At 29.3% G+C, this 21215-nt stretch overlaps 3 protein-coding genes across 12 annotated transcripts; 2 read left to right on the top strand and 1 right to left on the bottom strand.

Annotated features, from left to right (window-relative positions):
• The first annotated feature begins 44 nt into the window (after positions 1-44).
• LOC100874881 (lamin Dm0) lies at positions 45-8420 on the top strand. Of its 2 annotated transcripts, XM_012279203.2 has the most exons (9): positions 45-649; positions 3991-4303; positions 4399-4691; positions 4766-4960; positions 5070-5301; positions 5379-5600; positions 5684-5788; positions 6264-6322; positions 7391-8420. In XM_012279203.2, exons 1-8 carry the CDS (start codon positions 249-251, stop codon positions 6285-6287), a joined length of 1785 nt encoding a protein of 594 aa, XP_012134593.1. In that variant the 5' UTR covers positions 45-248; the 3' UTR covers positions 6288-6322; positions 7391-8420. The 2 variants fall into 2 exon arrangements, with proteins under 2 accessions (XP_012134593.1, XP_003700663.1); XM_003700615.3 differs by lacking the exon at positions 6264-6322.
• A 615-nt stretch (positions 8421-9035) lies between these two features.
• On the bottom strand, positions 9036-21030 carry AP-1gamma (adaptor protein complex 1, gamma subunit). Of its 9 annotated transcripts, none has more exons than XM_076533818.1 (17): positions 20669-21028; positions 20475-20590; positions 18702-18810; positions 18347-18408; positions 17767-17959; positions 17525-17671; positions 17127-17442; positions 16691-16708; positions 15690-16100; positions 15372-15602; positions 15074-15295; positions 14871-14998; positions 14448-14694; positions 14094-14352; positions 13860-14020; positions 13693-13785; positions 9036-13598 (listed from the first exon to the last, which is right to left on the bottom strand). In XM_076533818.1, the coding sequence occupies exons 3-17, from the start codon at positions 18719-18721 to the stop codon at positions 13497-13499; spliced, it is 2610 nt and encodes an 869-aa protein (XP_076389933.1). In that variant the 5' UTR covers positions 18722-18810; positions 20475-20590; positions 20669-21028; the 3' UTR covers positions 9036-13496. The 9 variants fall into 9 exon arrangements, with proteins under 9 accessions (XP_076389933.1, XP_076389908.1, XP_012134586.1 ...); XM_076533793.1 differs by having other exon boundaries at positions 20183-20590; XM_012279196.2 differs by having other exon boundaries at positions 17767-17950; positions 20183-21030.
• On the top strand, positions 9068-10505 carry CSN5 (COP9 signalosome subunit 5). Its single transcript, XM_012279201.2, has 4 exons — positions 9068-9219; positions 9344-9578; positions 9661-9855; positions 9942-10505. Exons 1-4 carry the CDS (start codon positions 9068-9070, stop codon positions 10395-10397), a joined length of 1038 nt encoding a protein of 345 aa, XP_012134591.1. The 3' UTR covers positions 10398-10505.
• Positions 21031-21215: the final 185 nt, after the last annotated feature.

Genomic DNA, 21215 nt, shown 5'->3' on the forward strand with positions numbered 1-21215 from the left:
CAATCACGTTGCTCCGTTACGTTTACTAACGCGATATAAAGATGCATGTAAGAAGGTTGCTTTGTTAACGTTGGCGTCACCGCTAAACAGTTCTTCCGTTGACCGAGGTAGGACGATTTGGGCTTCGGTAGTTTTTCAGCCGCTATTCAGCGTCTTTTACGGACACGGTGTTATCGTGCACCAAGTTGATGATTCGGGAGTGCAAGAGCAAGTGATAGTGCAATAGAAGGATCGATTATTGTGGAAAGATGTCAACGAAAGCTGCTAAGAAAAGTACATCGACGTCGGGTACTAGTGGGCAATCGCCACAGTTTAGTACGTCAACGCCGATCGGCCAACGACCAGGAAGTCCCTTGAGTCCGACTCGTTATTCTCGTCTTCAAGAAAAGCAAGATTTACAAAATCTAAATGACCGGTTGGCGTGTTACATTGACAAAGTACGACATTTGGAAGCAGAGAATTCCCGACTTACGCGGGAGGTACAGACGACCCAGGAGACTATCACCCGCGAAGTATCCAACATAAAGTCTATGTATGAACATGAATTATCCGATGCAAGAAAATTACTGGATGATACCGCGCGAGAACGGGCGAAGCTTGAAATTGATACTAAACGACTATGGGATAACAACGAGGAACTAAAGTCCAAGTAAGTAACTTTGAACTTAATTCGTAGTGCTTAAAACTGTAATGCAATTTGAGAATGTTAATCCAGGCTCGATTTTAATGGGATGGGACCGAGACTGTTTTAAGATTCGCGGTTTTTCTTTATTCTTTTATTTTGTATATTGTTTACATAACTGATTATGAAAATGAAGTTTCTAACGTAGGAAGTTCTGATAAACATGGGTTTACAAACTAAGTAATGTAGTAAATAATTAAAATTATTACTTACGTTTCATTTTTTAGTGTTTTATTTATGATAATATATCGTGGAACTAAAATTGAGAAAAATTAAAAAATCAAAGTAAATTTTGTTTTGCGAATGATTCATATATTTCCAATTACATGGTATCAGTGGGTTTTAAATTATTGCAAATAAATGCTCGAATTTGCTGGTATTGTTTACAAACTGTATATGTTACAACATTGGTATGTCAGTGCTGTTTACAACTGTATATAAACTATATACATATAATAATCTATAGTAACAGCATTTAAATCGTTTTTGCGACAAAATGAAAAATATCGATATTTTTTTTTTAAACAGTTACTTTTATAAATTGTATTATTTTTTTTTTTAAGTTAATTTTGGATTTGATTGGTTTCCTGATTGATTGAGTTTTAATTGATATTTCAGATTTTGTTTAAAATTTACATTTAATTCTAAGTGAACAATGCATTTTTTAATTTTAAAGATAAGTTGGAATCTGTAGATAAAAAAGTAAAATGTTTGATAAGAGTATAACAGAGAGTAGAAATGTCACAATCTAAAAGGATGTATAGAAAGTTGTTGCTTGATAATGAAAACTACTAATTATTTTAATCAGCTAGAATGAGAGAGAATAGTTTAGCTTTTAGTACCATAACTATTGTGATTAGATTTTTTTAATTATTATTTGATTAACAGTTATATTTGTAATGAATATAAAATATAATGCATACAAAAATCAAAGTTAAACAGAAAATAAAATTAACACTTAGAAAAATATGAAAGGAAGCTGCATGGTCAGATTAATATGATAAGGAGATTCATTCATATTGTATTTGATAGATGACGCGATATCTACAAGTAGATGTGTATCATCGTACACATATATCAAAATGTATCTTTGGACTCTCAAAGCTAAAACATATGAAGTCATATCTCAACAATTTTAGGGGACAAAATAATGGTTGAATCCTTGAAAGATGTAAACTTAATTTTATGCGACTGTAGTAAACAATATTAATACTGTTAACGTAAATAAATATTATTTTTATTTATAAATAATAAATATTATTTAAAAAAATTTTTTTTTTTTACTAAAAAATTACATGTGAATATTGGTTAAAAGTAATTTATAACCTTTGTTACTTTTGTATTGAATTCATCACGGAAATAAATAGTCATCCTCTTTAAAATCCACAAAATTTCGGAATATTTGGGTGTGCCTAAGTTGAAACGTGACGTTACTACGAGTGATTGCGTCACGTTTACTATGCGACGGTGATGTCATCTTGAAGCGCGGGTATAACCTCGACTGAAAACATTGACCTCCTTTCAGTGAGCGTTGAGCAATCGATAAAAATACGAATAATACCTAAAACAAGCGGCAAATATTTCACAGGACCTTTGATACAACAATGAAACAAAACAAATGAAGACAATGAAAATATTTAATATTGAACACGTGCATCAATGTAGCAATTCAAACATAACGTTCACATGTAATACCAAAATTTATTAAATCGTTCTTTATACATAATATCGCATTTTTGTTGCAATAAGTTATATTTATTTGTTGGTCGTGTTTTACGAAGGTTTAATTTTCAATAGAAATGATATCTTTTTTACGTATACGTATCATATTTACATATGTGAATTACATGTAAAGCATTTTTTACGTAAAGATTTTTTCATTCGATCGATAACTAGTCTTCCTCCTAAGCTATTTAATTTCATGTTTTACGAGTTAACACAATGAAATTTCAAGTACAGAAATAATATTTTTAATCTCTAAAATTATCTTCTGATAATATATTGAACTTTTCTTATGATAATTCAAACGATTTGCAAAAAGTAGTTCAGTTATCAGTCTGATAATGTTGCTCGTATATAAAGCGTAAATATTACTAACTTTGGACTCAGCAGTTATAAAAAGAAATACATTCCTTATTAAAGGAATGACGTTGACGGTAGAATTCGTGTCCTTGCGTAAAAATATAAGGAGTGCCATTTCACCATTCCAGTTATCTCTGTTATTTGCAGTGATATCAGAAATATTTATTAGTAAGAATTATATGATATCAAAGATACCATAAAATGTTAATTTTCTATTCGTTTGCAATGTATTATTTTTCCAAATTCTGAAGTTCAAAAATTAAAAAAAATAATAATTTTCCGCAAACAACGCGCTTGCAATGCGTATTTCAAAAGGAATAGCGGGAATTGAATAAAACATCGCTTTATTACTTCTAAATGTTCTGTATCATAATATTTAATGCAGTCCACGAATAATTTGCTCGGAATGTACCAGTGGGTCAAGACCTACATTTGCGAATCTTTGCTTTATGTCGCTTAACGGATCCGTTGAATGAAGAAGTTGACCCTGAAATCTTTCAGGATTCTTAACCTGTACAAAATTATTGTTTCGATAACTTTTACGAATAAATTTTTGTCGCTGCATCATTAACATAAATAATTAAAGTAGTCAGGTTAAAAGAATTGTTTGCTTAAATTTAACATTTCTTAAAAACAATTTCATCATTCACCAAATTTGCCTTCTCTAAATACATTACTTTATTATGAAATTGTGAAATCAGTATAAAAGATTTTACATTCATTTTTTTTTGTATATTTTAACCAGCGAATATCGTATGTTTTTTGTATTATTTAAACAATATTAGTGTGTATTATATGTATCTATACATATGGCATATAATACATAGTTGATGAATGTAGATTTTAGGGTAACGAAATATTAAGACGGTTTGGAACCCTATGGTAGAAAATAAAATTCTTGATGTGGGTCGTTGCTTGAAATAGAAACACGCAAGCTCACCTCTTCTTTACGACTGCCGGAATGTCGTAAACGATCGAGATTTTGTTAAGGATTTCATTCCATATATTCGGAAATTTTTTAATTCTTATTACTTACTTTGGAGAGAATTTGTTATTAGATGTTAAATTATATCGTAAATGTACGACCGTAAATTTACAATTGTAAATTCGTAAATTAGATAATGTAAACATATATTTTTAAATTTCTAATATGTTATTATTTACAAATGCTTTTATGTATATTTCATATAATAAACTTTATAAATATTTATAATGATCTTTTTCAGATTAGATAAAAAATTAGTGGACTTACAAGTTGCAGAGAGAAATCTGTTGCTATATGAAACTCGTTACAATGATTTACAATCACAGTTCAATCAGTCACAAGCAGAACGTAAAAAGCTGGCTGAAAGAGAAAGAGAACTGGAACAAGAAGTAGAAAAATTAAAAGCATTATTAGAGGATACCCGTAAACATCTTGGAGAAGAAACTTTACAACGCATTGTTCTTGAAAATAATATTCAAAGTTTGAAAGAGGATATTAGTTTTAAAGATCAAATTTATCAACAGGAATTGACAGAAACACGAACAAAACGACAGGTTTGGAAGTCTCTTATTATAATTTATTACAAATATTGCTAATAATGTATAAATGAATTAAAATTGTTAATACTTAACATTGTTTTATAATTTAGATTGAGATCTCTGAAATAGATGGCCGGCTTGCTGAACAGTATGAAGCAAAGATGCAACAGTCTTTGCAAGAATTACGAGATCAATATGAAGCACAGATGCGAGCAAACAGAGAAGAAATTGAATTATTATATGAAACTAAGATCAAGAATTTAACAGCTCATGCTCAACGTAACAGTGGAGCAGCTAGTTTAGCTGTTGAAGAATTGAGGCAAACAAGAACAAGAATTGATACACTTAATCAGAAAATCAATGAACTTGAAGCATCTAATAACGCTCTTAATGCACGCATCAGGTAACATTTGTAGCAATTATATTTAATTACTTTTGGAATGAATGTTTTGAATAAATGCATAAATTTTTATACAGAGACTTAGAAAACTTACGTGAAAACGAAAAGGCTCGTCATGCAGAAAGTTTAGCATCTTTGGAAGCAGAATTGGCGCGTATACGTGATGAAATGGCTCAACAACTTCAAGAATATCAAGATCTCATGGATATCAAGGTAGCACTTGATTTGGAGATTGCTGCATATCGAAAACTTCTTGAATCTGAGGAAGCCAGGTAATATAATTTTATATTTTACTATTTTATTCAAACGAACGAACGTTTGGACTTGTTCATATTGTGCATCAATGCATCAATATTCTTAATAAATTGTTTTCATTTACAGATTAAACATCATGCCAGCACAATCAAGTTCGTCAGTATCTAGTAGTGGTAGAGTAACTCCTTCAAGGCACACTCCATTAAGAGGCGGAAAACGAAAACGCACTTTATTAGAGGAAAGTGAAGAACGTAGCAGTACTGACTACAGTGTAACTGGAACAGCCAGAGGTGACATAGAAATTACAGAAGCTGATCCTCAAGGACGATTTGTAAAACTTACCAATAAGGGGAATAAGGTATAATATAGTAAATTTTTGGAGTTGATATCGTATTGTCCTCAATAATATCTAAATGTTATTTTCACATTTTACAGGAACAAGGACTAAGTGGATGGCAAATTATTCGTAAAGCTGGTTCTTTGGAAACAATATTTAAGTTTCATCGTACTGCTAAAATCGACGCAGGCGCAAACGTTCTAGTATGGTCAGCAGATATTGGAGCCACACATGAACCACCATCAAATATCGTCATGAAAGGACAAAAATGGTTTACAGCAGATACTATGACAACCACACTCCTCAATAATGAAGGAGAAGTTCGTATTTTTAAGATGTTTATTTTGATATGAATTTATCAATTAATTCAACAAATATTGATAATATTTTCTATTTCTTACAGGAAATGGCTACTTCAGAATGCAAAAGGCAACAGTTGTCTACGTCTCTATCCCGACATAGGGAAAACTTGGGTTTCCGACCATCTGAAGAACTTCATCATCAACAGGTACGTTGTCACAAAATTGGTACAGACAAACAACAGAAAAAGTATTAACCATTACTTACGAAATATGAATATTTTATTGACTGATTTTGATTTAGGTTCAATATTTTTTTTCTATTCACAGCAAAGATAATTGTTCAAAATTGAATTTTTTTTTCTGTAAAAATGATTATCACTACTGTTCTCTCTAGGAGGTATTCATATACTTTTTTTCATAAGTAATAATGATAGTAACAATGTTACAAATATGAATAGAATCATTAATTTTAAAATTATTAGCAATCTCATTGTTTTCAAACGATTGTGTATTTACTTTTATATATTATATTTAATTTACGAAGACAATGTGGCTATAAAACATTTTAATTTTCTACACTCAAAGTGCTTGCTTATTCCTTTTTTGTTAGATTTAATATAACAAATTATAAAATAATTAAAATCGGAGAATGTATCATCAATATATATTCTTCTTCCATAGAGAAGATATCTCTACCCATATTAAGTGGGCGACCGAACGGTTCTGATGAGTCGATTTATGTAAGTTGTTTTCAACGTATCGAACGTTACAATAGTCGCCGATGGTTAATGTTATTCGCGCTTCAAGTAAAAGAATTATTTGGCTTTGTTTTTTTCTTCTTCACAGCACCATGTATTCATACTCACGCTTAACTAAAACTTCATGTGTTAAAAGTAATGTTATTTCTCGTTAAAAATATAAACATCTCATTAGTTAACCACATTGTCTTTAGGGTACATTTGAAAAGAATAAAGTGAAACTTGTTATTGTATATATTATAAATGTACAATTATTATTGTATGTATTAAAATATACTTTATCATTGATAATGATAAAATTCTATTGGTGCATGTGTTATATCTTTCTAATACATCGCACTAAAGGTTTCAAATATTTGTATTTGAAATGTATTAATAAATAATTGAAACATCATTGTTGCTGCGTTAATTAACTGAATTGGTTAACGCTTATAGGTGTTAATATTTAATTATGAAACATCATTAAAACAGTTTCATACTCGTTATTATGCGATATAAAGCACAGTTACTAGATAATAAAAACAAATAATCACTTTTTATTTGCTTTTAGGTAAAGCTTGTTAAATACTCTGTTAGTCTGTTGCATGTATAAATATTTTAAGATAACGTTGAAATGAAGTAAAATCAGGTGATGGAGACGTTTCATTTTGTTATATTTATTGTATAATAAAATAATATCGCCAAAAAATGTTGAATTTAATTCAATTTAATATTTAAAGAAAATTATATATTCGTATATTTGTTACATTCTGGCTAGTACAAATAATTTTTTTTATAAAGTACAACCATAATACCAGAATTAGTAATTTTATTGTAAATGATATATTCATTATGTCCAAATCATTTAAGAATCATGTGCATGCATGTATATTATTACATGCATACAAAATTAATAAATAATTAACATCCATTAATACTTTGCTTCAGATTCTATAACTAATAAATGTTGAGTAATACGTATAACAGAATAATTACGCAATGCTATTTGGGTTATAAAGTAATATTTTAAATTTAGTTTCTACAGAGGTATGATTCTTTTCTTTGTTCCAGGGTAATCCCCAAGGAGAGGAATTTTGCTGCGTTATGTGAAAATAACTGTACGAAGTAACATTAAGAATTCTAACAGCACCTTTTAACACGTTGATTGCCACAGTGAAAATTGATGCATGTATTTTGGCCAGACGCATTATAAGTTATTAAGAACATAGTTAATTCTTCAACTTCATCAAGCAATGTACATTATTATCTCAATATTGAAAGTACTCATATTTTTTTTTTCTCTTAAATGATTTAACTGAATTTGTAGCATCCATCACAGGTAATCACCATGACAGTCAACGTGTAAAAAACACTTGAAAGAGTACAGAAAAGCACTTGAGAATCTCGTTTAGAGATCAAGTCTTCAGAGTTTCATTAACACAAAGAATTCGTATAATGCCTCGAATAATGTTTTGAATGATATATTTTGCTTAAGAAAATAATAAAGAAGAGATTAAAAACAGAATTCACGATGCTATGTCTTAGTATTTTATATTTACAGAGATGCGTACACGTATAAGAAAATATTCTGTAATATGACGTTTAAAATCAAATTTAACAAAGCGTTTCACGATAATCGAAACGCGATCATTGCATTTATACACTTGCACTACGTACAAAACTTCTTTGTCCATTATGTCAAAGTCACTAACTTTAATTGAATAAGGAGCACGAGCGTGACCGAACTACTTCTGGCGTATCATTTGTTTTACCTAGTCGTTATCGTGCCTTTTTAAATGTATAAAAAAATCCTTTTTCTCAGTAGGTAATAGTATTTATGTTTAAGTACAAACCCGGATGAAACAGGAGCGTGACATCCGCATAATCTTTAAATAAATAAATACATTTATTTGATAGCAAAATATTTTCTGATATATACATACGTATTAACGTATTTGAATTTTTGTTAATTACTATGGTAAGGAAAAATAATCTATGTTTAACACAAATATATTTGCTCCGTCATCCGGAACATGATTTTGTTAATTGTATTCGACTTTATACCATTTCTACCAGTAATAAAGATCTCTGATTAACCATGTTTAAGTTGCATTTATTTATAAAATTAATCCCTCTCTGTATAGTTCTATTTTGTGTAGTTAATACGTAATTTGTTTTTGTTTTAAATTCAATGAATTTATCACTGTGAAAGTTACAAATGAGGTATATTATACTACGCATTGTTAAAATTATTGTATGTAGAAATAATTGATTGCATTAAAAGAAGCATGACCAATTATTTACATTTCATCTGTGCAGTGATTAAACTTCACTGGTTAGAGTTCAAAGCAGTTCAATGTTAAAATTATACAAATAGATGGCGATAGCAGTAGCAACTGAAGTTTGAATGTATGTATTTGGAAATGCAGTCACTGTCAGTTTATTGTGGTCTAATATTGAGAAACGTATTTTGTGGTAATAAAAATTCTGTTTGAAGTATAATTCTGTAATTTCTAATTCATATAATTTGGCACGTGGTAATGTTTGTAGAAATGTTTTAAATATTTAAATATTAAGTGCATTTCTCCAACAATTTACTTTGTTAAATAGGTTAAGCTTAAGATTAAAAAATCAGTTTTAATTTATGTTTTAATATATTATAATTTTATGAAACCACGTCAAACTAATTTGTGCAATATTTTTCTTTTGTAATTTAGGAGTTTAAATTATTAATAGAAATTAGTTGCCATGGCAAGTACATCTTCTGATCAAAGCACTATTGCTCAAAAAACATGGGAAATGTCAAATAACGTCGAAACAATTAGTACTGTTGATGAAATTTATAGATATGATCGTAAAGAACAACAAGATATATTGGCGGCTAAACCATGGGAGAAAGAGTATGTTATTCATTTATATATATATACATATGCAATCAAAGTACTTTTTGGTTCTAATATATACATATATGTATATATATGGAATTAAAATAATTTTAAGCATTAACAAAATGTTATGTTTTAGCCCCCACTTTTTCAAAGATATAAAGATCTCTGCATTAGCATTATTAAAAATGGTTATGCATGCTCGTTCTGGTGGTACTTTAGAAGTAATGGGTCTTCTTCTTGGAAAAGTTGCAGCAAATACAATGATTGTAATGGATTCTTTTGCATTGCCTGTAGAAGGCACAGAAACAAGAGTTAATGCTCAAGCACAAGCTTACGAATATATGACAGCATATATAGAAGCTGTTAAAGAGGTATCCTCTTTAAACATTTTCATTTAACTGTTGTATATAATTTATTACTTCATACAATTACACATATATTACACTTATGCAGGTTGGGAGACAAGAAAATGCTATTGGATGGTATCACAGTCATCCTGGCTATGGATGTTGGTTATCAGGCATTGATGTATCTACTCAAATGCTTAATCAAAATTTTCAAGAACCATTTGTTGCTATTGTCATTGATCCTGTAAGAACAATTTCTGCTGGCAAAGTTTGTTTGGGTGCATTCAGAACTTATCCAAAAGTAATGCATGTTTATTGTATTTTATTATTCGTTAAAAATGAAATCAAAAGGAATTCCAAATTTAATGAATTACAAAATACTTACAGGGATATAAACCAGCAAATGAAGAACCATCGGAATATCAGACAATACCATTAAATAAAATCGAAGATTTTGGTGTGCATTGCAAACAATACTATTCTTTAGAAGTATCTTATTTTAAATCATCATTAGATAGAAGATTACTAGATTCTTTATGGAACAAATATTGGGTGAATACTCTCAGTTCTTCGAGCCTTTTAACAAATGCAGATTATACTACTGGACAAATATTCGATTTATCAGACAAGTTAGAACAGTCGGAAGTTGCGCTTGGAAGAGGATTTATTTTAGGTGGAACAGATCCCCATGATCGAAGTACAGTAGAAAAATTAATTAAAGCTACAAGGGACAGTTGCAAAACTACAATTGAAATTATTCACGGTTTAATGGCACAAATAATTAAAGACAGATTATTTAATCAAGTTGGATGTAATCCTGTCGATTCTCAGCAGACAAACTAAGAATATGACCCATAATTATATTATTATAAGGATATTCATTGTAATAATTTGTATTACGTCTAATTAATGTAAAAAAGAAATTATAATTACAATATAATAGTCAAAATATGTCTGTGCTTTTTGTTATGTTCAAGATTTGTGGATATTTAAGAATAGTTTAGGTTGAATTAGAATTTTTTAATATTAAAATTTTAGTTTATTGGGAATTTGGAATTCTGGAACATCGGGAATCTGATAATTCAGACTATTTCTAGATACCTAATTCATATCTTTTCATTATCTATAACTAATTGTGTATATAAAATCAACATAGGTTTCATATTCGTACAGAATTACGATTTACACAGTAACGTAAGTCTTTAAATATTAATGACAGTGTGAGTATTAATACAATATTCTGACAGTGTAGTGGAATAAAAATACATTTTATTTTCACACCTTGATTCTCTGAAACGTATATATACAGCATCTTTATCATTATTCAATATCCTCACAGTTGATTTATATATTTATAAAACTAATATAATATTGAGAACAAGTAGGCAGAGAATACCCCACTGAAGGGCTGACACTGTGTCACAGACTTTAGGACAAGGCCACTCAGAAACACACCCACCTGTTCTAGAATTATATACCTCCCCATTTATAGCGCATAACATATAAGGGACGGAGCTAAAATGCATACAGTTATGCTGATAATGTAATTATTGTTAACGATATTTAAGAGAAATTTAGGAAGAAAATAATAAAAGGCAATTTGTTAACTTAATCGTTCCAAATATTACTAGATTTCTGTTATAACACTAAATTTAGTAACTGCGCTTAAAAAACTACATATTCATACAATACTATTACATTAAAGTAAATTAAATATAATTAAGTACAACTGTATATTAACTTCACATAGACATAATCTTGAAAAAGATAAATACTTGCAAGTAGAGACTCTATTGCTACTTTTATGTATTTGATTTTTCACGATCTTTTGCACGATTAAATCACATACTTTTTTCAATCAAAGTATTTCTTGTGTATATGAAAGAAATAATATATATAAAAAGATAAACTTTTTCGTTAGTTAAATTCATTAAATTATAAGAATTAAAATGATTAACTTTTCAAATCTCATTTTAAGTTTCATGTATTTTATTTTTATGATAAAAAGGAATGTAAAAATACTTTATTATAATTTTTCTTTTGAATTAGAACTTTATGTTATGAAATATATTCAAACGTACGTTTTGTTATTCTTAAATTATACGTTACCAAACAACAATTCTATTTTTATACAACGAATAAAAAATTCTTGTCTAAACCTTTGTATATATTTTTCGAATCAATATTCGAATTAAAAATGTTTCTAATAATACGAAAATATAATTAATAGTATATTGCAATATAAAACTGTTTCAATGCCTTGACTAATATTTTAAAAGTATAGTTCTCGATATTTACTTTAGAACAAAATTACAGAGATATGCCATACTTTTAACAGTAATATTTTTGTTTAAATACCTATACCATAATAAAAGTTTCATTTCCGTAATCAAAGAGGAAAAATCGTTTACAGTTTCAAATAATTTGACATACGATCACGAGTGTAAAAAATAATTCGACAATCAGAATTCAGCCCTCCAATGACACTTACAGTACAGTCGCTCTATATGGCAAATTGAGTGGAGTGTAAATTTTGTTTTCCGATTTATGAATTTAAAGATTTCAAATTTACAAATTTCAAATTTTTGACAACAGAATTCGATAAGCGATTTTTGTATGGAAAGAGTTCCGTTTATATGGTCTACTTTATAATCTTTCTTCTGATACAGTCCTATCCAAGGCCAGATAGCGAGACTTCACTGTATATATTCCAGATACATTCAAAACAGTATAAACACCACCCACAACATAACGTAAATATGGGGTATAGCAAACGTGTACAAGCTACATGTATATGCATTTGTGTATTACCCTTTTTCATTTAAAAAATTCTTACGAAAGAAGCAAGTTTTGTTATTGGTTACTGACATCATAATTGTATGGTAAACACACGCAAAGAACCCCATTTTACGTTCCTCATAACGAGAATTTAATCACTTCTATGTCACTGCAATTATTTAAATATTTACAAGGCAATCGCATTTATTTATTACTTACAAATGTAGTAGAAAAGATCAATTATTACAGCGAAATTTAAGTGCCTGTCGTTGATAAATGGGCAGCAACATTTCTAGTGAAAAACACTTTTTAGTAGCATTCTTTCGAATAGTTTTAGTATTTCCTGTTACGTGCCTCGTTTGTATTTATGTTTGTTTTAAATTATTCTATGCATAAAATTATATACTAAACCAGAAGCTGTAAGATTACAAATTCAACAACTCAAATAACAGTGTTGCATGTAGTATTATTGTTCTATCTTTCTATATTCGATTAGAGAAAATATTTACATGTTTCACAATACATGCAGCATAATACAAGAGAAATTTTACATTCCTTTCTTTTTTTTTTTTGTTTTTTCTTGCTTTTTTTTTTTGAAATTTAATAATTTTGTACTAATAAGCTTTACTACTTTTGCAAGATTTTAAAATTAGAATCATACCATCTGCTCAATAAGCGCTAATTTAAATCAATTAAGAATGTAATTTTACTATCTGTTGAGTAAGTGAATGAACCTATTTATTTAATTTTTTAAACAGCTTTATAAAATAGCTTATTATGTTATTATTCTTTAATCGTATAAAATGAAAACTTTAGTATATTTTTTACATATGATGTATTTACAAACATTGCACGTATAAATTCAGTTACTGAATGTTCGAATTTTTACAACAATAAAATGTGGCTTGTGAGCAGATGGAAACCGTTGCTTTGTGCTTATTAACAAAAAATTGATTACAAATTTGAATCTTATCAAGTTCATATGACGTTCGATAAATAATAAATTGAATCGATTACGAAATTGTTTTCCTTTTTCAAATATATCCTTTTACCAATATGTGTCACTTTACCCAATGAGAAGATGAAATTGAGTGTCAGTCTATTCAAGACACGATTACTTATTTAAACAGGCATATGTACAATTGTTTTTTTTAATATATCTTGTCACTGTGATGTTACATGAGGAAAATTATTCACTTCTGTTTGTTCCAGAACTGGTCCAGCTGGTCCAGTATAAGATATACGTAATCTCATTCGTAAAGGTACCTTTGTTGAAAAAAAAAAAACAAAATAATAAATAACATGAGAAATATAATATTATCACATTTTCCAAAGGTATAATATGACCATAAAACCTTACTTTGTTAATGTTTGTAACTTTTAATACTTGAGTAACTTGCCCAGAAGGAGGAATGACAGTGCTCGATGGAGACAACATTTGTAGCTGGAATGTCTAAAAAATGAAAGAAATATTCTAAATGATTGTTTTTTTTTCATTCAACAGAAAAATAAATTAAACTCTCTTACCTTAGGAACTGCTGCTTGAAACAGGAAATCAGTTAATATAGCACTTCCAGAATTTTGAGCTAACATATTTATAACCAATAAATCGTTAACATCTGCTGATCTTTCCAATCTGAAGGTTATTTTAAGTCCTGCTTTATCCAATACAACCATAACAGGCGCATCTATAATTTCGAAATAAACTTACATTCTCATTATAAAAAATAAAAAGTGAATACTTTATTAATATATACAAACCATTTTGAACAGATTGTGATGAATTAAGTAAACCATCCACTAGGAAGTTAGTTGTGTTAGCAGGGTTAAAAACTTGTGATGTCGTTTGTGTCTGTGGCAGTGTAGATGTGGGTGTAGGTGCATTTAAATCCAAACTACCAAGTAAGTCCAACAAATCGTTATTGTTCACTACAGCTGTTGAATTAGCAGGTGGATTTTTACTCGACGCTGAAGGAGTCATTCCTAAGTCAGAAGTCCCAAGCAAATCTAAAAGTGCACTCTAGAAAATGCAAAAATTTTTATTGTATATAACCTCACTATTATAAATGAAACCAATTATGTAATAAATCAAATCACATCACATGACAGACTTACTGAATCAGATGGTGGAGTGCTGGCTTCTAAAACTGTTGATTTTTCTTCTTCTGGTTCTGGTTCACCATTCACCATTCCAATGATGCCATTAGCTTGTGGCCTTGCAGTTTCCATAGGAGGCATTCTTTCAAGCAATGCGGGTCGTAAATGATCGTATTTTCTAAACAACTGTGAGAATTCAATACCTCGCTGTTGTAGTTCAATATGTAAATTACTGCCAAACGTATCAATTATTTGACGAATTTTTCTGAAATATAAATAATTTTTGTGTGTAATAACTGGACCGGATGGTAAAATACAAAACAGACAATACGTAGTACAGTGTTATTTGGCTATATGATTTCCGTTTAGATGGCTCACTGAATAAGTTCAATGTAAGACATTGAAATTTGTATTTATGTTATATTATACAGCAATACTTACTCATTACCCTTTTGAAATCTTGTGCTGAGTTTAGTGAGAGACAATAACGTATATTGTTTCGTGACAACTGTATTTTGTGGACTCCATAATAACCTTTGATAGACATCAATAACTTCATCTTCCGTTAACTAATAATAATAGCAAAATAAAGGTTAAGTACATAATCATTTCTAGTTTTAATTCAAGTTTTAAGTTACACATACATTAATAGGTGCATCTATATCTTCTGACGGCGGTCCATACAATAACAAATCACCATATTCACCAATACACCATGTTGCTACTTGAGCCAAAGGTTGTTTATCAAACGTATCCTTTTCTAACGCTCTCCACAGTGCGCTAACAGCATAACTTTGCTGCGATTGTGTTTCTGAAATTAACTGAATGGTGCATGCAACTACATCATCCCGAACATAATTACCAGCCTGAAAGTAAATGGAATTATAATTTTAATTTAAAAAATAAAAATCTGAAGAACAATGCAAGTGGAAAATTTCTTACAGCAACCAGAACTTTAAATAATGTTTCGAGATGCCAACGCTTATTAGGTGCAAATCTTTCTGCAGACATCACTATGTTACTACTGCATTGAGCTTTAAATTCTGGATCAGCACGTTCCAAGAAAAGTAACAATTCTTTCATCATATTTCTAATATTGTTTGAATTTACAAGTGCAAAACTAAGTTCCATAGCTCGTCTTCTAATTGATACATCTGGATCTTTTAAACACTCCTAAATAATCAATTAAAATAAAACAGTTTATTTTTGTATGTGTTAAAAAATACATGAACGGAAGAAATTACTAGAACATAAGATTACCAGAATCGTTGAGCGATGTCTTTGCACTGCGCTTGTATCTACATAAACTGTTTTCAATAATGTATTCAGAGCAACATATCGAATATTTTTATCGTTATTTAATAAAAATCGACCTAATATATTCACTGCTAATACTCTAAGTCCACTTTCTGACTTGATATCCATAATAGATAATACAGTTTCATACAGTATTGTGTTTCCAACATTTTTACTAGTTTCTGTATTTGTTGCAACTTGTGCAAGTATATCATTCATTGCTTCAGATGCATCGATATCATTGCGACCCAAAATCCGTAAAAGACGCAATATTTTTACTTGAAGAAAAGGATCAGATACACCAGATACATCATGTTCCGGAGAATACCCAGCCAAGATCAAATTCTTAAGAATCCTTACAAGATTTGGCACAATCTAAAAAAAAAAAATAATTTTATCTTCCAAATGTATAAAACGAGAAATATCAAATATAAACACGAAAAATGAATTCATATATTTGAAAATAACTAGAAATTACTTAACAGAAAAGAAACATGACATTAATGATATTGCATTGTTTGTGCAAAAATAATTATACCTTTATATTTATATTATATTTGAATAGAATATAATCTTACATGATTACAGTATTTATACATACATGTACATATAATGTCATGAATAATAATAAACAGAATACTATAGGCCAAAAATTATAATGTCAATGAAATCCAATATTTTGATAAAATAAATAAATTTTAATTTAATTCATTCAAGGATAATACTAAAATGTTAATAAAAAAAGCATGAAGAAATAATAAATTATAGTTTATACTGTACTGCATTGTCAAAATACATGCATATATGTTTGATTGTTACAGATAATAAAAAAAAATATAATCAGGCAACTGATATGGATCTCTGAATATCTGCAATGAAAGAATCGCATAAATTAAAAGAAAAGAATGAAGTCCATAATAAGCTTAACATGCAAAAATACAAAGGATTTTTATACACTTTTTTACCTCTCGATGGCCGCATTCCTAAGAAAGATAAAACCATACTTATATTATAAATATTATGGGCAAAAAATAGGTTACAAAAATCATTAAGGTAAAACGTCCTTTTGTTATTTACTTGTATATTATTAATTTTACATAAAATTATAGACTACATTCCTTTCTATGATTGGTTAGAACTTTTGATTAATCTGATAGCAATATATTCCTAGTGCTACGTATTCAATACACTGGTTGGATATTAATGCTACTACTATCTAACTTGCATCTATACACTAGTAGAAATGCTAACATCAAAAAAATTTTAATTATGATTGTAAAAAATATATATAATTTCTTTTAATGCAAGGACTAAATTTTGTTAGTATTAATTAAGGCAACTAAATATTTTGCTTTTTTCTATATTCCTATTTTCTATTTCCTTAAAACATGTAGAACTTACCTTTTTAAAATGATTCAATGTATCAACACTGTTCTCACACATTTCTGTAATAAGTGTGACACCCGTGATTAACACACCATGATTTTTTTCTGTAATTAAGCTACGAGTAGCAGGAAGAAACATTTCCATCAATTCTGGTACACGTCTAATAATTCTAAATGCGCAAAGTGCTGCTTTCTTTCGAATATATGCATTTGGTGATTTCATCAGCCTTTCAACTTCAGATGCCAAATCTCTTGCCATTTCTGGTGATGCAATTGCACCCAAAGTACACAATGCTAAACCAATAACAAACTGTGTAGAACTATTTAAATCGCTGTAAAAAAAATATTAAGAATCGTTGTATTTACAAATCTTTTCAATAAATAAATATTAATGTAATATTATAAAAACTTCACTTTTTTAAACAATTTGTAATTAAGAGATGAACATCCTGCCGCTCGTCTAAAAGTAACATTGCACCCAAGTAACCAATTCTTTTGTCTGTAAACCTTGGAGATGCAATAAGTTTTAAACATTCCAGTTGGCCAAAATGAGCTGGATATCTATAAACATAATGCACAATTTATTTAAAAAACGAAATAATTGAAAGTATTGTTATATAATAATATAAAATGTAGTAAAAAGTTTTGTCACAAACCCAAGCATGTGAATGTATAAGAGTTTTGCAATATTGCGACATCTCCATACACTATCTTCTTCTCTAAATGTTGAACGAATGTATGCACATTCCTTATTCACAACTGTCCTTTCTTCTGCTGCAGTTCTGGCAGCTCTTATTTGCCTGATGAGGTCTCTCAACCGTGTTGGTGCAGGCATTCTAACTGTTGAAACTTTTAAATTACAAATATGTTATCAATTTTAATGTTAGTAGCGATTGAAGTGTTAAATGATTAAGCTGTGCATGATATAGCAGAAATGAATCTTAACAAATAGCAAGCAATGATATTAGAGGGTTAATAGTTAATTCTAGGCATGAAACATGCCCAGTGGAGACATTAGTATTATGAAGCATATATAACAATGTTCTGCAAATTTGTATGGAATACATGATGTTTATGCAGTTATACATCATTATATTTATGCAGTTAGAATATTAATTACATGATTACATGAAAAAAAAAAAGAGTTCTATAAGCATTTTATAGACACAATACAACTGCAAACATATGATAACAAATAAGAATCAATAAATTGTATTATGTAAATATTAAACTTACCTCTTTCTACTGCCTCATTAAACACTTGCTTTATGGAGGCCATATTAAAGGCTGGGTTAAACCTGGAATATACACACCCATGCTATTTTATATGCACAAATCATTTACATACCATTTTTGGCTGTGCAATGACACCCATGATTTGATCTCATTAGTTATTTATTTTAAGTAAGTAATGTTTGCATAAACAATTCTCTAAATAAAGTCTGTTACTATTATAATAACAAATTGTTGGTCAAATAGAATTTAAGAGAGGCAATTTTTAGATTGTATTATAATTAATATCACATTAGGTAAACATATCAAAGGTTTCATCAAATTGACTTATTTGACAAGCTTAAAAACTATGTATTACCCGTGTTCTGAAGCATTCATGGTTCTCGGCAATGTTTTCAAAGGTATATGATGAACTTCAATAATGTAAATGAAGTATAGACGAGCACACAACAAGAACCGTTTTCTTCCTATTGGGGAAAGGCCAAGTGATATTATGAAGTATTATAAGTTATTTGTAAACATTTCATAAAATAGCTTTAGTAACACAAAATAAATAAAACATTGTTAGTATTCTCTCACTTAACGAAGAATTTTATAGATCATTATTACGAAACCATAACATAGTACTTGGGAAACCAGGATAAACATATTTCTTGTTTTAAATCTATAATACTTCTTTGTGGAGTTTTATAAGTATTAAATGTTAAATCAAATAAATTGATACATAAAATTTATTTAAATTTCATTCTGTTTTTCTCACTTTAATCCTGAGTTCATGAAACAGTTGTTACTATGTGAAAATAAACTTAATTTAACGTATTTTCATATCATTTAAATGGAGTACAATTATACAAATAAGAAATTGCTTATATGACTTTAAAAATTATAGTTGTACATAGAAGAGTCAAAAATATCGTATAGAAAGTATATATAATTTATTTCATGAGCAAACAATTTCAAAAGTAATAGTAATTTCATTTCTTTGTATACTTTGTACATAATTAATAACTGTTATTTAATGATACTGATAAATCTATATAAAATAATATTTTTCTTTGCCTTATCATTTCGTTTTGTCCTGGTTTCTCTTATAATGTTTTTATATAAATTAATGATATTATAGTTTATTCTCTTTCAAATTATAGTTTCGTAATTATAAAGAATTGAAACATAAGCAGTATTATTAACAAGTATTGTTTATATCAACATTAAATATATATCTATACATATATATATACATGTATACATGAGTTTCAATACATTAATAAGAAATTCATAACACTGTGATATTAAAACTTCACTGCTATGTACAAAAATTAAAAAGATAGATACTACAGCATCTTCGTTAAGTAGAGAACATAAAGTATTGAATTGGTATACATGAAATGCCAATCTTCTAAACTTCTTATTTTATATAGTAAATTTAGACAATAAATAACGAGTGATATTCAAATTATCTCTATTGTAAAATATAACCTTGGTAATGAATCATAGAAAAACTATGTAAACATAAATATGGTTAAACATTATTCTGCAAAATTGAATAGCAGACATTCATTAAAAAATGTACCAAGAGATGTACAACAATATAATAATAAAAATGTCGGAAAAAATTAAATTATATAGAAATTATTTTCTTCAAATCTATCTCGTTTTAAAAGAAAAAACCTACATATTTTTAGAGTTTTAATTTCAGAAACGACATTTCACATGCACCAACTCAATGTTGTTCTTTTTTTTAACACGTTACAGAACGTGCACCGTATATAAAATAACCGGTTTCGCTGACGAAATCTAAGTAGTCGATCAGAAGAGTGCAATGCATGCAATGGATATTACCTAGTTTTTGAATGTCATTCGACCAGAAATTCACGTGCTATAAAAACGCGTCGCGGTCGCACGTTCGCACAAGTCGACAGCATATTGTAAAATGTGTAAACCGGTTATATAAAAGATCGTTCGCACTGAAGGGCATCGAACCAAGGGTTAGTTTTCTAGCTGTCAAACAGTACCAGTCAAAGGATGTCGTTTTCAGGTAACCCGAGTCCGGAAATTGAGCGACGTTTAGCGACGAATCGTAAGAAGACGGCACGAAGGCGCGTCGTATGTGTACCGTCGTCGTGTCGCCCACCTTTTACACGCAAGTCGTACAACAAATACGGCGACAAATGCCTCGCCTCCCAGGGCGCGCGAGTTGGGCGCCCTCACTCACTTTTGCATAGTCTGTCGTGCACCTGGCATATCGGCCTGTATCGGTTTGTATATACGTTGTTGCATTCCAGATATTTTCTTCTAACTTGACTTTCTACTATTAACGATACGTACCGTACGAAACTTTGATTCACGAACAGGGAGGGGTTAATCAACTGCGAAAAAAAATTATGGACATAGTTAAACGTCCACAGTTGTCTACCCTATCCCACGACAGACAGACACTGTCCGACGATAATGTCCAGCGGCATTCGCGCATCAGAAACCAAAATGGCTGCCTATTGTCACTGACGTTGTTCCTTGATAATACTGTGATTTTTCGTTTAACGTGTCATAATCATTTACTATATCATATATATATGTCCTATACTCGAAACATCGAATGAACAGGTGTAATGAATATTCTTTTCCATAATTTGAGTTACTTCATTCATTTATAATCTTCATTTCCAGTTTCTTATTTATACTGTTGCTCAACGTAGTGAGTAACAACGATGCTTGTTTCTAAAGCGCGAAATTCGTAATGTTTTATAAAATAAATATCTAATGAATTATTTTTTTATGCTACTTCGATAAGATAATTGATTTTTGTGTTATTTCTAAGAATACACAAATGTTTTCTTACAAAGTAGCACGAAAATATATATTGAAATGTCATTTA

The sequence above is a fragment of the Megachile rotundata genome, chromosome 1 (assembly GCF_050947335.1).
Source record: "Megachile rotundata isolate GNS110a chromosome 1, iyMegRotu1, whole genome shotgun sequence".
Classification (NCBI taxonomy): Eukaryota; Metazoa; Arthropoda; class Insecta; order Hymenoptera; family Megachilidae; genus Megachile; species Megachile rotundata.